Here is a 21,157-nt window from a genome sequence, read left to right on the forward strand (position 1 = left end):
AACTACTAGACCTGGGACTATCACACTCTATCTGTGCATGGATCAAGGACTTCCTGTCTGACCGCCCCCAGAGGGTGCGGGTGGGCTCCCACACCTCCACAGCCCTCAGACTCAGCACTGGGTCCCCCCAGGGCTGCGTGCTAAGCCCCATCCTCTACAACCTCTACACCTACGACTTCACCCCCGTCCACCCCAGCAACTCCATCGTAAAGTTTGCAGACGACACCACCGTGGTGGGCTGCATCTCGGGGAGGGACGAGGCGGCGTACAGGGATGAGGTGGAGCAGCTGGGCAAGCTGTGCAAGGTTAACAACCTGCTGCTGAACCAGTCAAAGACCCAGGAAATCATCATTGTGTGGTTCTCCAGCTGCACAGCCGCAGAGAGGAATGCGCTACAGAGAGTCGTGAGATCGGCCCAGAAGATCACCGGCGCCCCCCTCCCCTCTCTGGAAGAGCTGTACAACACACGCTGCCTCAGGAAGGCCTCCAAGATCTCCAGAGACCCATCCCACCCTGGGAACGAACACTTTGCTCGGCTGCCCTCGGACAGGCGGTTCAGAAGCTCAGCTTCTACCCCAGGGCCATTCAGGCCCTGAACACAGCAAAGACCTAGGTTCTAGGCCCTGGACAATCTAGACAATTTGATGGCAGCTACTAGATTGTAATCAAGTGCAATACTGAAACACAACTGTGAACATTTCAAACCTGCAAACTGCGACACTTTAAATGAATGTGCAATAACACTATGTGCAATATGACAACCCTCGGGTACATAAGGTTCAGAGATAGGAAATGTTAGAATAGGTATAGCATAGCATAGAGTACAGCACAGTGTTTTATTTGTATAGTATAGTATAGTGGATAGTGTACATAGCCTTTATTTATGTAAACCAGCTCTTTTCCCTTCTTGTTTTTAGTTTTTTTTCCTAGCACCAGGGGAGCCCCCCCTCCCAAATTTCGTTGTATGGTACCTGTACTATATCAATGACAATAAAGACCATTAATTCATTCATTCACACACTCACATACACACATAGAAACACACACTCACATACACACACACTCACACTCACATCATTGTCCATGGCTGATTATTCCCAGTAAAGACATACATGTGGTGTGTCAGGTGACCCGGCGGTGCTGGTGCGTCTGATCCACGAGGGCCAGCTGAGCCCAGACAGGCTGGACCTGCTCAGCACAGAGGAGCTCCAGGCCATCCTGGACTGCTGTGGAGAGACGGCTGGACCGCACGGCACCAAGGTGCGTGTGTGCGTGCGCGTGTGTGTGTGCGTGTGTATCGAACGTGTTTTACTATGTGTATGATAGACCCTTGTGTACGTGAGTGCGCGCAAGAGAATGTTTACGATGTGTACGATTGACCCTTGTCTGTCTCCCCCCCCCTCTCTCTCTCTCTCTCTCTCTCTCTCTCTCTCTCACTCTCTCTCTGGCAGGATGAGTTGTTGGTGACTCTGATCTCCCTGTACACGCGTGTCCAGAACGGCCTCTCCACCGCACCACAGCCCCCCCCGCACCTCACCGCCGGCAAGCTGTCCAAGGTCTGCCCCCACCAGGTAACACAAGCTAGCTCCTCCGTCGAACCCGTCCATCGAACTTACCACTCACTACCTCAGTCACTTATCCACGCTTATAACCAAGGATCCATACGACTCAATGAATCGCCCCGTCCCTTCATCGTTCAGGTCATAACCCTAACCCATGTATGAAACGCATGGCCCATTAGGCCCATTCTGCTGGCCGACTGGCTCCGCTACCTCTACGGTATGCTGACGCTGTAGTCGTGCTGCCCAGTCACGTCTCTTCACTGTCCTGGCACCCCGCTGGTGGAACGAGCTTCCCACGGCTGTCAGAACTCCAGAATCACTCCCCATCTTCCGCAGGAGACTGAAGACACAGCTCTTCAGGCTACACCTTAACTGTCCCTCCTGAGACATCTACTACCCCCTGTACTGTTTCTCCTGTGTCATATAACAACAACAACAACAACAAATAATAAAATAAATATCTCCCTCTTTCTATCACGACGACTGCCAATGGCTCCTGGCCTGAGCATAGATTACTTTTTGCTGCTCTGACTGGTGGATACATGATTCACTTACTTAGTCAAATGTATTTGTTGTAAGTCGCTTTGGAATGAGGCGTCTGCCGGCATAAATGTAAATGAAAAATGTAAATTGGGGGAGACGTGGAGAGGTGCTCAAACGACCGCCGCTCCCCGTGTGCGTCCAGGTGGTGTCCGGCTCTAAGTACCTGGTGAGGGGGGAGACGGCCCGGGACCACGTGGACCTGCTGGTGTCCTCCCGTTTCTGGCCCCCGGTGTACGTTACCGACTGCGGCCGCCAGGTGGCGCTGTGCACCGACGTGCAGTACCCAGAGCTGGCCTCTCAGATGTGGGGGAGGAACCAGGCCTGCTTCTCGGACCCCATGGACAGACCAGAGGTGGGTACTTGCAGTACCTTGTGTAGTAAGGACATGCCTGTCCTTCACATCTGACTGTTTGTATATTGCTTGCTCGTAGAAATGTTTTGGCGATGTTCTTGGTGTCTGTATGGTTTTTTTGTTTTTTTTTGGTGCTGGTGCAATCCAACGTTTCCTCTGGGGATTAATGAAGCTTCTCTTATGTCATACTCATACCAGACATCTGTGGAGATGGAAAAGGGCCTTATGAACACTATTTATGATCGTTGTCAGATCTGAAGTGAGGAGCGCAGCGTAAATGTTCGGGAATGCTCAGGCTTCTGGAATGTCCTCTCCTGGGATGATCCCACTCCATCCTGCTTCAAACGCTCTCTTAACACTCCTCCCACCATTTGAAAATAGTTGTTAATCCTTGATTGATTCAGCTTTTTCGTTTACTTGTGTTTTCTTTTTTTCTTTTCTTTTTCTCCTTTTTTTTCCCCCTGATGTAAAGTGTATTCAAAAAGATTTTGGTTTATGGGAAAAAGAGCAATACAAATGAAATCCAGCTTTACTATTCACAGTTCAGATATCACACAAAGATGTTAGCGTTTGTTTTCTCAGAGAGGTTTGGTTTCTGCGGTCACTGTGGTAAAGGTACTTAACACGATTCTGCTTTTGCATTAGAATTGACCTCTCATTCTCTCCTCTGCCTCCTCAGTTTGTGTCATGTGCTGAGCTGCAAGACCAGCCCTACAGTGCCGACCTGTCCTCTGTGGTGGAGAACCACCATGTCCACCCCGTCACCAAGTCCCCCTCCCGCTGGATAGTGCAACCGGCCGGGGCCCCGGAGAGCCAGGACCCCCCTTCTCTGGAACACCACTCCATGGGCCTCTGCAAGGAGCTGGAGCCCTATGCCAATCTGGTGGCTGACATGGAGAAAGAAGAAGAGGAGGAAGAGGAGGAGAACAAAGGCGAGGAGGAGGAGGAGGAGGAGGAGGAGAAGAAGACTAGCACCGGGGGCGACAGCGTCGTCACCGAGGGGTCCGAGGTCACAGAGGGTTCCGTGGCCTCGCTGCGTCGGCGACCTCTGGCCTTTGACAACGCGGCCTACTACTACCTGTACAACCGCCTGCAGGACTTCCTGAGCAGCAGGGACATCGTGGGCCAGCAGATCAGCCAGGTGCTGAAGGCCTGCCAGCCTGGGGAGGTGGTGATCAGGGACGCCCTCTACAGGCTGGGAGTGGCACAGATCAACACTGAGGAGGAGGAGGAGGAGGAGGAGGAGGAAGAGGAAGAGGAGGAGGAGGAGGAGGAAGGGGGGGAGGGGATGGATGGAGATAATGTCTATGAGGAGGAGGTGGTGTTATGAGAGGACAGAGGAGTGGAGTATCAGGAGTAGAGGGACCCACAGTATTTGCTATGATGTATTGTATGACCTCCATTGAGGTGGCAGTGTATACTGTGTAACAACGTGGTCCTAACTGTGTGAGAAGTAAATGACGATGTGTATATGGGGCAGGCGAAGGCTTAAAAACGAACTAGAGAGAACTAATTTTAGGAGGGTAGCGCTGGGATGTTACTGCCGCTCACAATCTCCACAGACCGAGATTGTTCACAGTGAAACAGTGTCCGGCCTATTCTCAATACCAGTCCAGCAGGAAGAATGCTGGCTGCTTGATATTTATGTAAATAAAAGCACATTATTTTCTGTGTGAGAGCTGTTTTGAACCTGTGAAGACTGTAAACTTGAATGTTATGAGCTGCTTTCTGATAGGCCATGACTGAAGGAATGTTTGAATAGTTGTAGAGTTTTTTTTTTAAAGCATATATTCATATTGACACTTACCATTTTTATCCTCCGATACCTCTTTCTTGTCACTCAATGCCTTTTGGACTGAACTGTTTCAAGGTGGACAAACATTTGCTTCTCATGCTTGATGGTATTTGTAGTCCTCGTGGCCTTTACTTGTTTCTGGACTACAGGATCAGATCCTTTCATCAGATACACTGAAGGGCTGGACCAACTGGATTCCTGGAAGGTTATATTGACCACTCAGAGGCTCACATTTCACATGTGAAACTAAGTTATTCATAAGACAACGCTTGACAAAGCAGCTGTGGTGAGCATAGTTGTTAAAAAAAAAAAAAAGCGTACAGAAAAGACATGGTGAAATTTGTTACCTTTCGTAGAACAAAATGTGCTTCATGTTGAACCTGTTCAGGCTTTGTCTTAAAATGTGATCTGTCTGTCCACATGCTATGAGATCAAGATGTAGGCATGATACACACACAGTTAAGACACATAGGGCCGGTTTCAGAGACAAGGCTTAAGCCTAGTCCTGGACTAAATCACACTTTCAATGTAAAATCTCCATTGAAGATGTTTTTTAGTCTAGGATTAGGCTTAAGCCTTGTCTGTGAAACCGGCCCATACTGTCTGATCTGTGATCTGTGATCTGACCACATGTGGAGACCAAGTCTGAACAGATTGTTTGCTCAAGGAATCCAAAATAAAACAAAAGAGATTTTTTTATGTTCAATTGGGTTTCTGTGGTGGTTTCTATGCAGAGTCACACTTCCCAATATAAGGGTTGAGGGTTGAGCAACATCTGAGCTAGTCACTGAGAATGGGGAACGGAGGAAATGCAGACAGAACATTTTATACCAAATGGGAACTTGGGGTCAAAAGAAAGAAAGGAAAGAAAGGCAGTTTTTTGTTCCCTGTTGTGGTAACATTCATTAATGACGTACATAGATGAGCTTGAAATGTAGTTTTGGGTTTAACCCATGACATGAGTGTAACGTAGTACAACATTATTTATATCAATGTCATGAAAACATCTTTATTGAAGTTTCTGATTGCGTCATGACAGTCTCAGAACAGAGTCACGTCAATGCGATACCTAACAGCGATTTCATTCACAAAAGAAGCACAAAAAACAGCTGAACCACAAAGAATTTCTGCTCACGCATCTGATCTAAAACTGGTCAAAATAAAGATCAATTTATTGATTTACATTATGACATATGTACAGTACATAGACATGACATACTTCTGTAATTTTCTCACGTTTCATTTGACAGTAACCATATTCTAAATAGCTGATTTCATGTCGAGCTTACAGTCTACAGTTACACTACTTGCATTCAGTATGGCTTTTAAATCCAGCTAAGCTCATCCTTACTTTTGACAGTACACGCTGAATGCTACAAATGGCACGATAAATCAACATTCTATAGCATAATTGATAAAAGCATACTGATGAACATCAAATACTGAATGGACAAAGAATGATAAAAAGGTTAAATGATGAGAACAAAACTGTTAAGTGATGATCTTTATTCGGTCCACATTGGAGTCACAGGTGTCCCTGTACAGTTGTCCATGTCTCACAGTCCCTCTCCTTAAAGCATAGGGCTGTATGATAAGGTTGGTGTAAGGGGAAAAACAAACGTTGCCATCGCCTGGCTGATATGACAATGACACAAGAAACTGCTATGACTAGAGCGTGGAGATTAAACCAACATGCAGAGTTAAACTCTTACTGAGTTGAAAATAATCTCTAAATCTGTTTGTGTGGATGATGTATATGCCATTTAGCTGACACTTTTATCCAAAGTAACTTACATTGCATGAGTGCATACATTTTCAGTATATATAGTCCCAACAGGAAGCGAACCCACAACCTAACTGTTGTTAGCACCATGCTCTACCAACTGAGCCACAGAGGACCTTGGCAGGTTTAAGGTGGAAGTAAGTGAAGCACCTGGGAGAGTGTTCCACAGTTTGATTTGATCCAAGGTGTTGGTAATATCGACCGTCAAAGTAAAGTATTACATCAGATGGTATTTACTTCTGAATTTGACTATAGAAACTCTGAGTGCAGGGTTGCAAGTGCAGAATAGAAATAGGTGTGCAGGACTTGTATTATTAGGTTTGTATTAGTATTACTAGTATGTTTGGACTAGGCTGACACAAACATCCAACAATGTCCATGTGTTCGCTACTGTTCGGCTGCTTCCTTTGAAAAAAGAAAAGAAAAGCACATGTTCAAAAAATGTTCAATATGGAAGTGAACCTGCTGACAAACCTGAATCAAAATCCCACACAAGCACTCTTTCCCACAACAACCTCACCACACAGTAGTCGCACAAGTCTATATCATACATAGAGAGGACAGTCCAGAAGCAACATGAACAACACATGAACCAACAACATAGACTCAAAAGAGAGTCCCAAAATGTACAACAAAAAGAAGAATGACCATATGAGTGAGAACCCAATGTTAAAGTAAATATATTAAGTAAGGCACCATCTATGACTAGATAATTGTTCACTTCTGTTGTCTAAAACCTTTCATGTCAAATGGCTGCAGAAGACATGGTCAAATATATGTGACACGCTCTGGTGAAAAGGTCTGCATGTCAGCAATTCTTAAATCGTGCAAATGACCAAAAAGCAAATGATCATTTAAAAGAATTATAACAATGTGGATATTACGAAATTTTAAGTGAATTGAAGTGCTTACTCACTATAACAAACAACAGTTTTAGGATCACAAACTACTTAATTTGTGAATTGGATTGTCTGTATTGTCTGCCGTAGGCTAGGTAAGTGATACATGGCTTGTAAACAAACATTTTAGGAAGTGTTCAAAAGCAAGGATGGTGTGATCATCTAATTATGTGTAGTTATGTGTTTTTAGCATGTTGAGGTTCTATCAGCATATTGTGCTAAACATGCAGTTAGATGTTCATAGCAATGTTACTTTTTAGCTGCCAGCTACTAGCATGTGTTTTGATTCAGAGCGAGTTTCTCCGGTATTTTATTTGGTATACTAAATACAGATTTCACACATCATGTGAAAGCTTACAATCTGCACTTTCATAATCTGGAAAAAAAATTAACATGCCCTACTTGAGGACTTTTTCACCAGACTCTGTCACATATGGTAAATACAGAAACAAGTCACTTCTTCAGCTGCCTGTGTGTCTCTTTACCAGGCGGTAAAAATAGCTTTTGAGGCATTTCGCCTCTCGTAGGTGAAGAGAGCAGGAGAGGACAGAATGGTGAGGGATTCCAGATAGTAATCTCAACCACGGAACGGTTAGGAAGCCCCTAGCAGAACTGATAGTTGTTGGTCTTCATCAGTGGCTGCTCCTCTTCCTCATGCTCACAGGACGGCTCACAGGCACCCTCGCAACACTTGGGCTCTTCACACAGCTCTCCTTCCTCCTCCTCCTCCTCCTCTTCCTCCTCCTCCTCCTGCATGTCGCCCTCCTGCAGGATGTTCTGGTACATCTGCTGACAGAGTGAATCACACCATTACTGTCCAGGTTCTTTCTAAAGAAAACATGCCTCTATTACACAGGCTAATAAGGCCCTTAGATAGCATAAGGGGTATTGTAGATGTTGTTGAGGCAAATAGATGATTATGCCATATTAAGAAACTGTACACAAACAGCATTTGGTTTATTTATATTTGTTTGTATTGTATTTGATTTAACACTTTCATCATCCCATTATCACTGTGAATACAACCATCGGAACTTTCGTTAAATCTGTTGGGAAATGCTTTTATGTGTTAGCACTGTCTTACCTTGTCTGGCTGGTCTCCCAGCAGTCTCTCAATCATCTGGCTGATCTTGTTGAAGGTTGGCCGCTCTGTAGGCTCCAGGTTCCAGCACATTTTCATGATGGTATACCTGAAGGGACAGCGGCCACGTAATCACTTCCAATACAATATAACACAACACACCATCCTTTATTTACCTTTATTTACCCTATGCAGTTTGCTGTCCTTAATTGTCTTGGAAGTGAAACTTAATTTCTGATTAAGAGTACCGGTACACAATATCCATTATCATCAAAGTCACAGTAGTCTTGCAAAACACAAGGCAAACAAAGGTTGTTTATAGATTGTCAATATATGGATAGCTTTTGCCTCATTATAATAAGCAGTGTAATATTTCATGTTAAATTTACAATGGATAACCACATAATTGTGGTGATTGTGACGCAGGGAGGAGATGAACCCCGTCATAAAGGCCACAGTCCCTCCAGTCTTGTCTCTGCGCCGTGAAATGCAAGTCAAATGGGCTCCAGCTCGGAGATCATGTGGCTAACAGGCAGAACCGAGGCCTGACTCAACCCCACACAACAGCGGAACAGATGACAAGGCCCTGACTCAGTCTCAGTCTCTCTCCCTCTGTCTCTCCCCCCTCCACAACACAGTTATTTCTGGTAGTGTGACAACCACAAAGCATCGACACACACAGTTGTGAAGAGACTCATAGATATCTAGAAAAATATCTGTCATCGCTGTGGTTGGCTTAATTGTGGAGGGAAGTTGTGTTTTTCAGCTTTTTTCACTGTGGGGCTCAGTGAGAACAACAACCACATAATGAATGAATGAATGAATGAATGAATGAATGAATGGTCTTTATTGTCATTGATATAGTACAGGTACCAAACAACGAAATTTGGGAGGGGGGGGCTTCCCTGGTGCTAGGAAAGAAAAAACAAGAAAAAAAAACAAGAAGGGAAAGGAGCTGGTTTACATAAATAAAGGCTATGTACACTATCCACTATACTATACTGTATAAATAAAACACTGTGCTGTACTCTATGCTATGCTATACCTATTCTAACATTTCCTATTCTCTGCAACCTTATGTACCCTAGGGTTGTCATATTGCACATAGTGTTATTGCACATTCATTTAAAGTGTCGCAGTTTGCAGGCTTGAAATGTACACATTTGTGCCTCAGCACTACACAGTATACTCACTTTTTTTTTTCCAGCAATACTTCACGCATTGATTGTATGATTGGCGTCTTAGATTTTTTTTTGTTTAACACTTAATAAGGAGAATTACTTATTAATAAAATAAGAGGGTGCATTCATACTGAATGTAATAATAGGATACTGTATTTTGCATAACAGCAAAATAGGCCATCAGCGATAGAACAATCAGTCTCTCAGTGAAACATCTATTGACCAACTCAGCGGAAACTGTTTTACAAAGTGTGCCCCTCAAACTTAAAGGACGTCTTCAGATCTGTAACTTACATCTCTGGAGCGGCGAAGTCTGGCCGGGACATCTGATAGCCACACTTTATCATCTTGTAAAACTTAGTGTCCACCAGGATATTGGGGTATGGGCTCTTTCCTGTAGAAACGTGCATAACAACACAATTAACTATTTATAAATATCACTAAATCACACTTACTATTACAGCATGTAATAATAACATGGTAATCATATAGCAATATTTTATTTCTATATAATCTATATAATATAATATAACATATTGAACTAAATTGGGTGTTACCAGGCAATTCAATAATGACGTAGAATATGATGAAAAATGGTGGTTTCAAGTTTCCAGTTTCAAGTTTTAATGTTTCGTCACATTACACAAGTGTAAGAGAGTAAAACTCTTAGGCTTCGGTCCCTGACATTGCAGCACAAGACAATAAGGCAATAGGCATAATTCAAGATAATAAAAAAAGTGACAATAGTATAGGACACAAGTGACAAATAAGATTATTTACAATTAGCAGTATCTTGCAAGTTGTAGACAATAAGTCACAATCCTACAATGTTATTCCATGCTGTAAGTGTTACTCCAATAAGTCTCTAGCTACAGCATGTTTGGTCATCTCACCTAGAGAGAAGATCTCCCACAGCAGGATCCCGTAGGACCAGACGTCACTCTGGACAGTGTACACACAGTCAAAGATACTCTCAGGCGCCATCCACTTCACCGGGAGACGGGCCTACACACACAACATGAGGAAATTGTGAAATGTTTAGTTCCTATTCAACCAAATCTGGATCATGGTCTAAGGTCATTGTGTGTCTAAAGGCCAATGCACACGGCGATTTTGTCGCACGACAACATTCGATTCTCAATTCTTTGAATTATTTCAATTGGTGTGAATGGAGAATCGAATGTTGTCGTGCGATGATATTGCATCGCACGCTGTGTGCATTGTCTCATTCAAAACAATGGAATCGAATTCGGCGGTGCGACAAAATCGGGGCCGTGTGCATTGGACTTTGGGTGTTAGAATAACAGTTGAATCGACTTTTGGGGCTTTGGCAGCAGAGCTGCACAGCAAGCCTCCTGCTCGTGTGTCACATTATTCATGATTCACTGAATTGGTTGTTATTTGCTTACGTTCCCCTTCACCACGTAGTTGGAGTCGTTCATGATGTCACGCGCCAGCCCGAAGTCACAGATCTTTGCCACCCGGCGGTCGGTCAGCAGAACGTTCCTCGCCGCGACGTCTCTGTGAATACACTGAGGAGAGAGAAAGGATCAGTCATCGCCTGTTACAACCCTTCATTACAAATGTTTTACACAGCGAACAGAAACATCAATCCATCTGGAGCAATACATGTAAATACCACAATATCTGCATGACAATGTGACTAACTGTCCCCACTTTCAAAAGGCTTGATGACTTCATCATTAGGACAGTGACCTCAAATTGGTGCTGTGATTGTGTGACCCTACTGGGATTCAAACGCAGGTCTCCCGCATGGAAGACCTTGTCCCACTAAGCTAAAGACCAAGCATTGGATTGGGGAGCTAACACATGCCTTCCGGGTCTCCGCGGAACTTTTCAGGTATTACTGTGGTGTTGTGGTGGCCAGAGGTCAGAGGTCACTATGTGGTGATGTCACTCACGTTCTTGGCAGCCAGGAAGTCGAGGCCCTGGGCCACCTGATAGGAGAAGCGCATCAGGTCGTCCATATCCAATGGCCAGGAGTCTGGCCCGCCTTCCTCACACACAGAGTCTGAGGACAACCAGGAAGACACACGAAGACACATGAACAGGCTTTGCGAGTTATGTATGTATTGGTTTGATAAGAAACATACTACCACAGATGCAAATGGTTTCTGCTCAGGGGAGGCTGGTGAAGGTAGAAATTGGAGGACGGGCTCATAGAAATGCATGCGATTTCTATCTCTACCAGCCTCCCCCTCAACATCTGGACATGTTCTACTGTGTGACTGACTGATGGTGGGACAGGGTAAATGATCAGAGACAGTGGTGAATCTTTTACCCAGGGAGGAGTTGATGGGCTGGGGACCAGGCCTCATCTCTAGGTAGCTATCAGAGCACACGCTGGAGATCCCACTGTCACTGTTGGAGAGAGAGAAGCGGAGGACAAAGAATCACAAACATGTTACGAGAGAGAAAGAGAAAGAAAGAGAAAGAGAGAGAGAGATAACGAGAAAGAGAAAGGAAGAGAGAGTGTGAGGTCGCATGTTTCGTGAGCTTGGTGCGTAGTGCTGTACCTTCTGATGAACTCCTTCTCAGCACAGAGGTTCTTGTAGTCGCTGGTCTCCTCCGCCAGGCACGGTATACTCAGGACAAAGTTCAGGAAGGTCTCCGCCTTGTGACGCAGGAAGTTTAGAAGGTCGCCATGGCTACAGTACTCAGTGATTACCAATACGGGACCTAAGGGATTAACATATGGTTTCAATAAACAACATTTTAGACATGATATGACCATATCATCCATGGATGACACCCCGACCCTAACCCTAACCCTAACCTCGAGGTCAATCACTTTGAATCTCTATGCGTCGTCAGACAGGATGTTGTCTCACCTCCATGAGTGCATGCTCCGAGCAGGTTGACAATGTTCTTATGTTGTCCCAGGTGACTCAGGATCTTCAGTTCTGACATCAGAGCCTCCCTCTCCTCTGAGTGAGCTCTGGCTGCAGAAAGAGAGAGAACGGAGTTCCATAAAGTGTATCAGTCTATGTGTAATTCTGATTGGTGAATGACTTATCTCTTGCGTGTCCAACTGCCTAACATACTGAATAATAAGATTAGAGATTAGATAACCAGCAAATAGTTTTAAACTGAAATGTTCTACTAAATTGCCATATTATTGGTATAGATCATCTGACCTTTCAGCATCTTCACAGCTACACGCATAGTGTTGTTGTCGTCCTGCCCCAGGCCATAAGCAGTGGCCTCCACCACCTTCCCAAAAGCCCCAGCACCCAGGATCTTTCCTGGGGGGCCATAGTGACAAAACACATCACAGAACACATCATAAAACACATCACAAAACCCTTCTCAAAAGCATAATCACATAAGTTGATTACTACTTTATCTATCATGCCATTATTGCACCTATAAGCATAATATGTGCAATCAAATATAGATCGCATATATGGGTTGAGCTTGTATTTGAGATGTATTCAAGCGCTGTTGCTGACATTACAATAAATAAAGCATGGTACAATCAATCAACCATGGTTAATGTTATTCTGAAGAAGCAGGGCAACTGATAGCTCAGTTGGAATATTGGGCCACATACCTAGCCTGAGCTTGTCCCTGGGAAACTCCCACTTCTCATTGTACGGAAGTTGAGTAGGGTCAATAAAGCTGTAGTGGTTACCCTCGCTGGCCTCAATGATCTTCCACCGGATCTCATACCTTGGTTTCTGAAAAGAGGAAGATTCAATGTCAGTAACTGAGTGCAAAACAACAACAACAATAACAACAACAACAACAACAACAATAACAACAACAACAACAACAATAACAACAACAACAACAACCAAGGGAGCTGAAAAATTGTAACTGAGGAAGTTAGATGAAAATTCAAGATACAGAATGCTATGTTTATGAATGTGCTGTTTATCCTACGAAATGGTTTATGTGCCTCATACGTCATATATACACTGCTCATCACAGTAGAACACCAAGTCAATTAAACTTCTGGGATATAGATCTGTCCAGTTAGGAAGCGTAAATTATTGCTAATCAATTTCACCTGCTTTGGTGCAAATGAAAGCAACAACAGGTGGACATGAGAGCCAACAGCCAGACAACCCCCAAAAAGGAAATGGTTTTGCAGGTGGTGGTCACAGACCATTTCTCTCTCCTTATCCTTCCTGACTGATTTCTTCTCTAGTTTAGCATTTTGCTAGTGCCCTTGTCACTACTGGTAGCATGAGGCGGTACCTGCAGCCCATTTAGGTTACACAGGTAGTCCAGCTCCTCCAGGATGGCACATCCATACGTGCCTTCGCAAGAAGGCTTGCTGTGTCTCCCAGCACAGATCTTAGAGGAGATACCAGGAGATGTGCCATTACACGAGGAGAGCTGGACAGGGCCGTAGAAGGGCAACAACCCAGCAGCTCCTTTGAGGAACAGGAGGGGCACTGCCGGAGCCCTACAAAATGACCTCCAGCGAGATACTCGTGTGCATGTTTCTGACCAAACTGTCTCCATGAGGGTGGCATGAGGGCCCAACGTCCTCTAGTGGGACTTGTGCTCACAGCCCAGCACTGTGAAGCTCGATTGGCATTTGCCAGAATTGGCAGGTTCACCATTGGCACCCCGTTCTCTTCACAGATGAGAGCAGGTTCACACTGAGCACATGTGACAGACATTAAAAGAGTCTGGAGATGCCATGGTGAACGTTATGCTGCCTGCAACATCATCCAGCATGACCGGTTTGGCGTGTCAGTGATGGTCTGGGGAGGCATATCCTTGAATTGTTCCCGTAATTTCTTTGAGCAGTGTGTAACGCTCCTGTTTTCCCTACCTGTTTGTACTTGTAGAGCAGGAACACAAGGAGCAGAAGGAGGATGGTCAGAACGCCTCCTGCACCAGTCAGGGTGGAGATGAAGAGTTTATCTAGCCAATCAAACAGGAGAGAGAGTCAGACGGACCAATGATTGAACTTCAATAGTGTCTCTATCTTGTTGTTTCTGAGAACAAGTATGAAGAGTTTGTGATGAGTTAAGCTGGACCCTAGGAAGAGTAGCTGTCGCTAATATAATCATCTATCTTCTAAGGAGATCTGAAAATAACAAATAAGTAAATGACACACACAGAACAGTATGTCATAATCAAGTCCCTATGACACAAAGCGAAGGTTTGAGAGTTTAGAAGGACAACCATCACAAGGTTGACCATTCTTTGGCCTTACCAGAGACTTCCATTGCGAAAGTGTCACTGCCGTGGCCGGCCAGGTTGAAGGCCACACACTCCACGGTCATCCTGCGTCTGGACTGTCCCACGTTCAGAACACTCTCAACCTCGACCGCCCCGTACTCCTCCCTCTGGATCTCCACCGTTTGGGCCAGGAGTGGGGTCGGCATCTGGAGTCCTGAGACGTTCTCATTGCACCTGTCTCACAGAAACACATGGGTATAGATCCCATTCGTGATGATACTGCAAAAGTCATGACGAATACATAAGCTCTCCATCTTGCAATGGTTGCAAGTGATTCTTCAGTTTGAGCAATTGAATCTCCATAGCAACGTCACATCAGTGTGCTCTCGATGGTAAAACCATTCTTGCTGACACCTACGTGGGTCGGATACCAGAGCACTGGTACCAGAGGATTCTGGGAGCAGGATAACCAAACGATGTACATGTGAGGGTGGTGACATTCTCCCATCTCACCACGGCAACAGGTCTCTCTGCCAATCAAAAGAGAACAAAACAGATTAGAGGTGCGGTTATGTAAACCTCACCTATGTATGCCCAAAGTACACAAACCCATGTATTCCTCAGAGAGATCAGTTTACTGAAGACTACTCAAGACTATTGATATACTGACTCATACTTACGGTACATTTGGACCTGGAATGTGATGGATGCGTTGGCCACGGTGCTCTTGGCATAGAAGGTGTACTGGCCTTGCTCATTGGTATTCATCCGCTTGAGCTGCAGTGAAGCATAATACCTGGGGGGCATAGAGACAGACAGGATCTAATGCACCATCAGATAAGATGCTACTCTGGAACAAAAGAGGAAAGGCTGCCTATAGTGAGGTGATTGACACTAAATGGTTCTTAGACAGTTCCTATAAATCATCGCTGAGGTAAAACCTTAGCTCTCTTCCTTCCGCATAACTCTAGGCTCATGACCCCTCTATATGATGAAACTTGGATTTGTGTCAGACCAACTTAAAGCTCAACATCAGCTAATTTGAAATCCTGTGGAACTTCCCCATGCAGTATTACACTAAGGCGTTTGACTGGACAGTAACTGGTCATACCAGAGATTTTAGTTGGAGGGTTTGTTCGTTGATGTTCGGTTGCCCCGTCAGACAATGGTTAGAATTAAAACATGATCTTATAGTGGTTGAGCGATGAGTTATAATTTAGTCATTTAGCTAACCTAGACGTTACTGTATATTAGCATGATTCAATTAAATTCAAACAACTTTATTTCCTATTTCCAATTTCTATTAGGGATACATAATATATCAGTGCTTCATACACATACTGTACAACAGAAAGGCACAGATAGAGAATAAATAGACCTGTTGTTATATCTGATGAACTTGCTCTCCTGTGTGGAGGTTTCGGGAGCTGTCGGGGTTAGCCACCCGAGGGTTATGATCTTGGGGTAGGCCTCGATGAGGACACTGAGCTCCAGGTCCTCGCCCTCATTCACCTCGATGGACAGACCCTGGTGGGCCAGCTTGGGGGACAGCTGGGGAGACATCCTGATATAGGGCTTATCTGAAGAGGGACATGGAAATAAGTTGTTAATAATGATAATGATAATAATAATAATAATAATAATAATAATAATAATAATAATAATAGTAATAATAATCATGATAGTAATAACAATAATAATACATGTAATTTATATAGTGCTTCTCTAAAGAACATGCTTTACAATATACTATTACATATGAGGAAAATTAAGAACATTAAGGAATCATAATTATTTATATTTTATGTTTATAACTTTAAAATGATTTCAATGATTGATGCAGTATTTATTATGCTTTAGAAGCAGTCTAAAAGCAGACCTTCAGTTACATAAAGTGTTATTAAGTTTCATTTTCAAAAGCACTTCTGTTTTTCTGTCTTCAGTATAGTTTTACTGCTATGGAGGACTGCTATGTTTGCGGTTGGGTAGCTCACCTACGACCATCAGAGAGGTGGTTGAGCTGTTGACCCCAGCCTCATTGGTCCCAATGCAGGTGATGTTCCCTGTGTCTGATAGGTCCACAGCAGGGATGGTCAGTATGCTCTCTATGTCCAGACGGTTGTCTTTAGATTTCACATCCTCCTCGATGATTAATGGCTGCCAGGGGTGACAGTAGAAACAGCCTCAGTTTTTTCAAATCTTTTTCTTCCATTTTAGCAGACGCTTTTATCCAAAGGGACTGACAGTTAGAGATGACTGATTACAGTCTCCCTGGAGTAACAAACATGTGTCCTCTGCATTGCCAACACACGTGACCACCCACTGAAATGCCTGATGCTTCTGAGGAATGAATTAATTACCCTTTCAACTCAGTCGCTCTTACTGTAGCACATTCAAATGTTGTATGGTAATGAATGTTGTATGAAAAAGACTAAAATAGATTATTATCATTATTATCATACAGCACATAGAGATGTACAGGTAAAATAGGTGTTACAGATAGTGTCTAACACAACTTAACAAGGATTAAGAGACTTGCTGTATGTCATGGTTTGTTTATATATATATATATAGTGACACCGTGGTATAGTATTATATAAACAGGCAGTTTCAGAATGGTTGATACTGTAACTTACTCTTTCGGATGTGTGTTTCCAGGTGACATTGTAGTTGAAGTTGGGGTTGTGTGTGGTGCAGCAGATTCTCAGCTCCTCTCCCACGATACGCACATACTCGTCTTTCTCCAGGAAGACATAGGGTGGGAAACGCAGTCCTTGACACAGAGGAAACCAAACCACACGCCACGTCATGTCATGTTTTGCTAAAGTAAACCTTTACAATGAAATTAATCTTAGCCCAAATGTTCTTGAATACATGTAGCTTATCACACAGCACAAAATGTGAACCTTATCACAGTATGTTCCTTTGATTAAAGCGTCACTCTGCAACACTCAACATCTCTCACTTTCGATGACGTTGATGGAGAAGACTTTGGAGGTCTTCTCCACCCCGTTGATCTTGGCGATGCAGACATAGTCGGCGTTGTAGCTGGGGTGGAGGTTGCGGATAAGGATGCCCCGGCGGGGGTCTGCGCTGTAGTTCATCCCGGGGGGCAGGGCGGTGCCGTTGTCCATGCGGAGCCCCAGGGCGGTAGCCGCGGGGTCGGTCAGCAGGCAGGGGAGCAGGTAGTCCTCCCCCTCATTCCTCACCATCCGCAGGGACGTGCTGCTGGTCGTAAACAGACTGTTCTGGTCTGATGGAGGGAAGGAAAGGATGTGTATGTTTGAGTAAGAAACTGTGGAATTAAGTGTTAGAATGAGGGATATATACATGCATTCCAGATAATTATACAGATGTGATTAGGTGGTGGTGGTGGGGGGGGGGTTATGATATGTTGGAATGAGTCACATTCAGGAAATACAGAACATTCAAAGGGAAATGATACCTAGGGAAATGCCTTGAGCATAGATAGTTTGCACATTGCAGATTACCCCTCTACCTGGCTCACCTTTGACATATACATGCACGGTGGAGAACAGGTCCCGGTTCTGGGTGTACACACACTTATAGGTGCCAGTGTGTTCTGCCAAGGGCCGATCCACCTTGAAGGTCCAGACTCTCCCCCTGCCCTTGACGTAGCGTTTGTGTTTAACTAACCTGGTCTGCCAGGTGACTGGGCCATCGCCCTCGCACCTTAGTACCAGAGGGGTACCAGGGTTTATGACCACCTCAGAACCCACCACCACCTCCGAGTTCAGCTTGATCACAGGATGCCTCCACTCTGCCGAGAGAACTAGAGAGAGAGAGAGAGAGAGAGAAAGAGAGAGAGATGAGGCGTTTGACATTTGTGACAGTCTGATCATTTGGTCCACATGTCGGCAACCAATCAAAATGCTCAGACTTTTCTTTTGAAACACGGAACTACGTTTCAACGTTGTTGAAAATCACAACACAAACTCGCTAGTCAAACCTTAATACTGCAACGCAATGGAATACCCACTACTACCTAGTTAACTATAACACTACTTTACATTGTTAGCAGGCTCACAAAACAAGCTGTGTTAGTTAACTAGCGATGTGTCATTGATTTTCAACAACGTAGAAATGTATTTAAATTTTTCGAAAGAAAAGTCTGATCATTACATCAGATCCCGACATGAGGACTAAAGCATTAGAATGTGTTACATTTTACATCACAATACTATATAATTCACAATACTATATAATTACTGTATGATGAAAGTACTGTCGTTTTATTGCAGACTTCAGACTGCAGGTCTCATGGATATCATTCACATTTTCATGGTCATTTTTTTTTGGTCACAATTGAGGGGTCTACTCATTCCATTAACTTTCTCAAAATGTTTATTTTTTATTTAACCTTTATTTATCCAGGTTAGTCTCACTGAGATCAAATCTAACACTAACGTACATATACAGTATGGAGACAGTGGAGAACTGAAAGCTGTCTTGGCTTTCAAAGAGTCATCTTGGACACGATGGGCGCATCTCACGGCTTTAGGAAACACATTGCAGAGTTGGCTCTGAACAAGTGTCATTCTCTCTCTCACTTCTGCTTCTCTGGTTAAAGGGATTCACTCAGTTCACCCAAATTACAAAATCACATATTGGTTCCTTCCCCTGAAAGGAGTCTTTGGACATGGACAGACTCGGCCACACTTTGGGTCTGTTTATCTGGGTGTTAATCACTAACTGCAATCAGTTTTAATTTAAAAAAAACAATGGTACCTAAATTAATGGCCATCCATGCCCAAATCATCCCAAATTATCTGAAAAGACTTGACTTGACTCGTGTTAAATAACTTTGCAATTGATTGTGGCATGAAATATTCGGAAATATCATAAATATCATAAATGCTCATTTAAGGTAATACAATGTATTAACTATCCCTTTAATGTCAGAGTAGCTATACAGGGTACAATGTAACTATACGCTGCAAGCAACTTTTTTGTTCTTTGAGTGCTGGTCACGGAAACTGAGTTCGGGAAAGTTCATAGCAGAAGACCAAAAAACCCCAAAGACTTCAAATCAGTCAATATTTTCTTCCAAGAGCAGCTTGAACAGAGGGAGCTCTATGGGGCGTAAGGAGCGTGCAGAGGTGCTCCCTAAGGCTAGAGCACTGCTGGAGATGATGGGAGGACAAACAATGCACTCTTTGAGCTACTCAAACAAGGGATGTCTGGGCTAAAAAAACTGAAATTCAATCTCTAGAATGGTTTTAAGGGACATGATAACAGTTTAGAGTTGTGCATACAGTGTTTTGAGCAACTGTAAAAACTCCTTAGCATACACACTCCATGCCAAGTTGCCCCTATATCTGATCTGAATCTAAACATCTCGATTAGTTTCATCTCCATGGAAATGCTCTATTCTTTGTTTACTTTTTAGGATGTCTCGCAGCAGAACGGAGACTTATTCAGCATATTTGTTTTCAAATATTCAAGCTTGAGGGAACTGCTTGTGATTCTGGGCCACTCAGCATTATGCTTCTTCTTCCCATCTTCCAATGTTTACCTTCTAATTACACATCACATTCACCTGCAGAAGCACACAAGCTGTTTATCAAATAAATGTCTATTCTACAAAAAGACTAAGAAAAAAAGAACAGAAACACATGACCAGTACAGCACAAACAGTATCATTGTCAGACAAACACTCTACATTCACAACGTCCAATGAAACCATTCAGAAAATCTAATTTAAAACCTTTTTAAACATCTGAATTAATTGTGCACTGGATTGCTGCATTCCAATTAAGTCTGAAAATGACCAAAAAATAAGAAAGTTCTTTTCAGCTTTTCATAATTACTGTAGGAAATGCAACAGATGTGCCTTTGATATGGTTTCTACTCAAGTGATGTGACATTACACATTTGCTGTAGTGGGAGGATACAAATACTGTATTGAGGAAAACAACCCATGAGGCAATTGGATCACACAGGGCAGGATTAATCAATTTGGTCATGCTAAAGCATGATACAGTGTCACTGTACACATTTATCACATTGAAATGAAAAGAGTTAGTACACAGAATACAGTAAATAACCAAGTCAAAAGTTATCAGATGCATTTTTTAAATTTTAAATATACTAAAATATACATACTAATGTCATATATCATGTCATATTTAGCTCAAACACAACAGATAAAAGCAGTACATGGACGTTATGTACTACATTAGAGTCCCAATATTGGTAGAGGTGTTTGCAGGTGTTCGGTCCTACCTTGTGCAGCAGAAGGCAGCATCCCCAGGAGAAGAGCCAGGTAGAGTAGCATCCTAGATCTGCTCTAGATCTGTGTGTTGGTTTGTGTGTTTGTGTGTGTTTGTTTGTGGGTTTAGTCACTGCGTCCAGATCTGTGGCAACCAGGGAGAGAAATGAAGCATCACACCTTAGGAGCTTCTCTGTCACTTCTTCTTCACTTCTCCTTTTCTTAAAAGGGTTGGGAAATCTCTCCTAAGGGGTCACCATTTTAAGGCAAGGGTTTGATCAGTGCCAGTGGACACACGCTCGGGAGACGTCCTGCTGTCACGCATTAAATGAACTCTCCCAGCGTTCCTCCAGAAAACTGTGATTCTGATTCTTTTATATTATATAAAAGTATAATAGATGTGTTGTAGACATGTTTCATGTTCATAAGCCCATTTTATGAGTAGAAGTTTGATATTATTTTCGTTGTGTTGTGAGATGTGTATGATAATGTTCCACGGTGCTCCGGCTGGGTCAACGTGAGTGCAAACCATTGATAATACATATAACTGGATATAAATACTAACA

At 43.6% G+C, this 21,157-nt stretch overlaps 2 protein-coding genes across 2 annotated transcripts in view; one reads left to right on the forward strand and one right to left on the reverse strand.

The window, feature by feature from the left end:
* hmgxb3 (HMG box domain containing 3) overlaps positions 1-3,787 on the forward strand; it is a gene marked incomplete at its 3' end in the record, with an annotated part of 13,505 nt that extends 9,718 nt beyond the window's left edge. The window contains exons 18-21 of the mRNA XM_080527066.1: positions 1,127-1,260; positions 1,452-1,571; positions 2,248-2,457; positions 3,137-3,787. Coding sequence (XP_080383192.1) covers positions 1,127-1,260; positions 1,452-1,571; positions 2,248-2,457; positions 3,137-3,787 — 1,115 coding nt within the window. The remainder of the gene's footprint in view (positions 1-1,126; positions 1,261-1,451; positions 1,572-2,247; positions 2,458-3,136) is intronic.
* Positions 3,788-7,537: 3,750 nt separating this feature from the next.
* Positions 7,538-20,657, reverse strand: csf1ra (colony stimulating factor 1 receptor, a; the record flags this gene model as incomplete). The annotated part of the gene is made up of 21 exons (XM_080527067.1): positions 7,538-7,645; positions 8,019-8,124; positions 9,491-9,590; positions 10,090-10,201; positions 10,606-10,728; positions 11,119-11,228; positions 11,499-11,578; positions 11,734-11,896; positions 12,049-12,159; positions 12,355-12,462; positions 12,771-12,897; positions 14,007-14,098; positions 14,394-14,593; positions 14,778-14,889; positions 15,040-15,155; positions 15,738-15,939; positions 16,354-16,516; positions 16,996-17,132; positions 17,325-17,612; positions 17,868-18,140; positions 20,606-20,657. The coding sequence occupies 21 exons, from the start codon at positions 20,655-20,657 to the stop codon at positions 7,538-7,540; spliced, it is 2,883 nt and encodes a 960-aa protein (XP_080383193.1).
* Positions 20,658-21,157: the final 500 nt, after the last annotated feature.

The sequence above is a fragment of the Nansenia antarctica genome, assembly GCF_963989245.1.
Source record: "Nansenia antarctica genome assembly, chromosome: 3".
Classification (NCBI taxonomy): Eukaryota; Metazoa; Chordata; class Actinopteri; order Argentiniformes; family Microstomatidae; genus Nansenia; species Nansenia antarctica.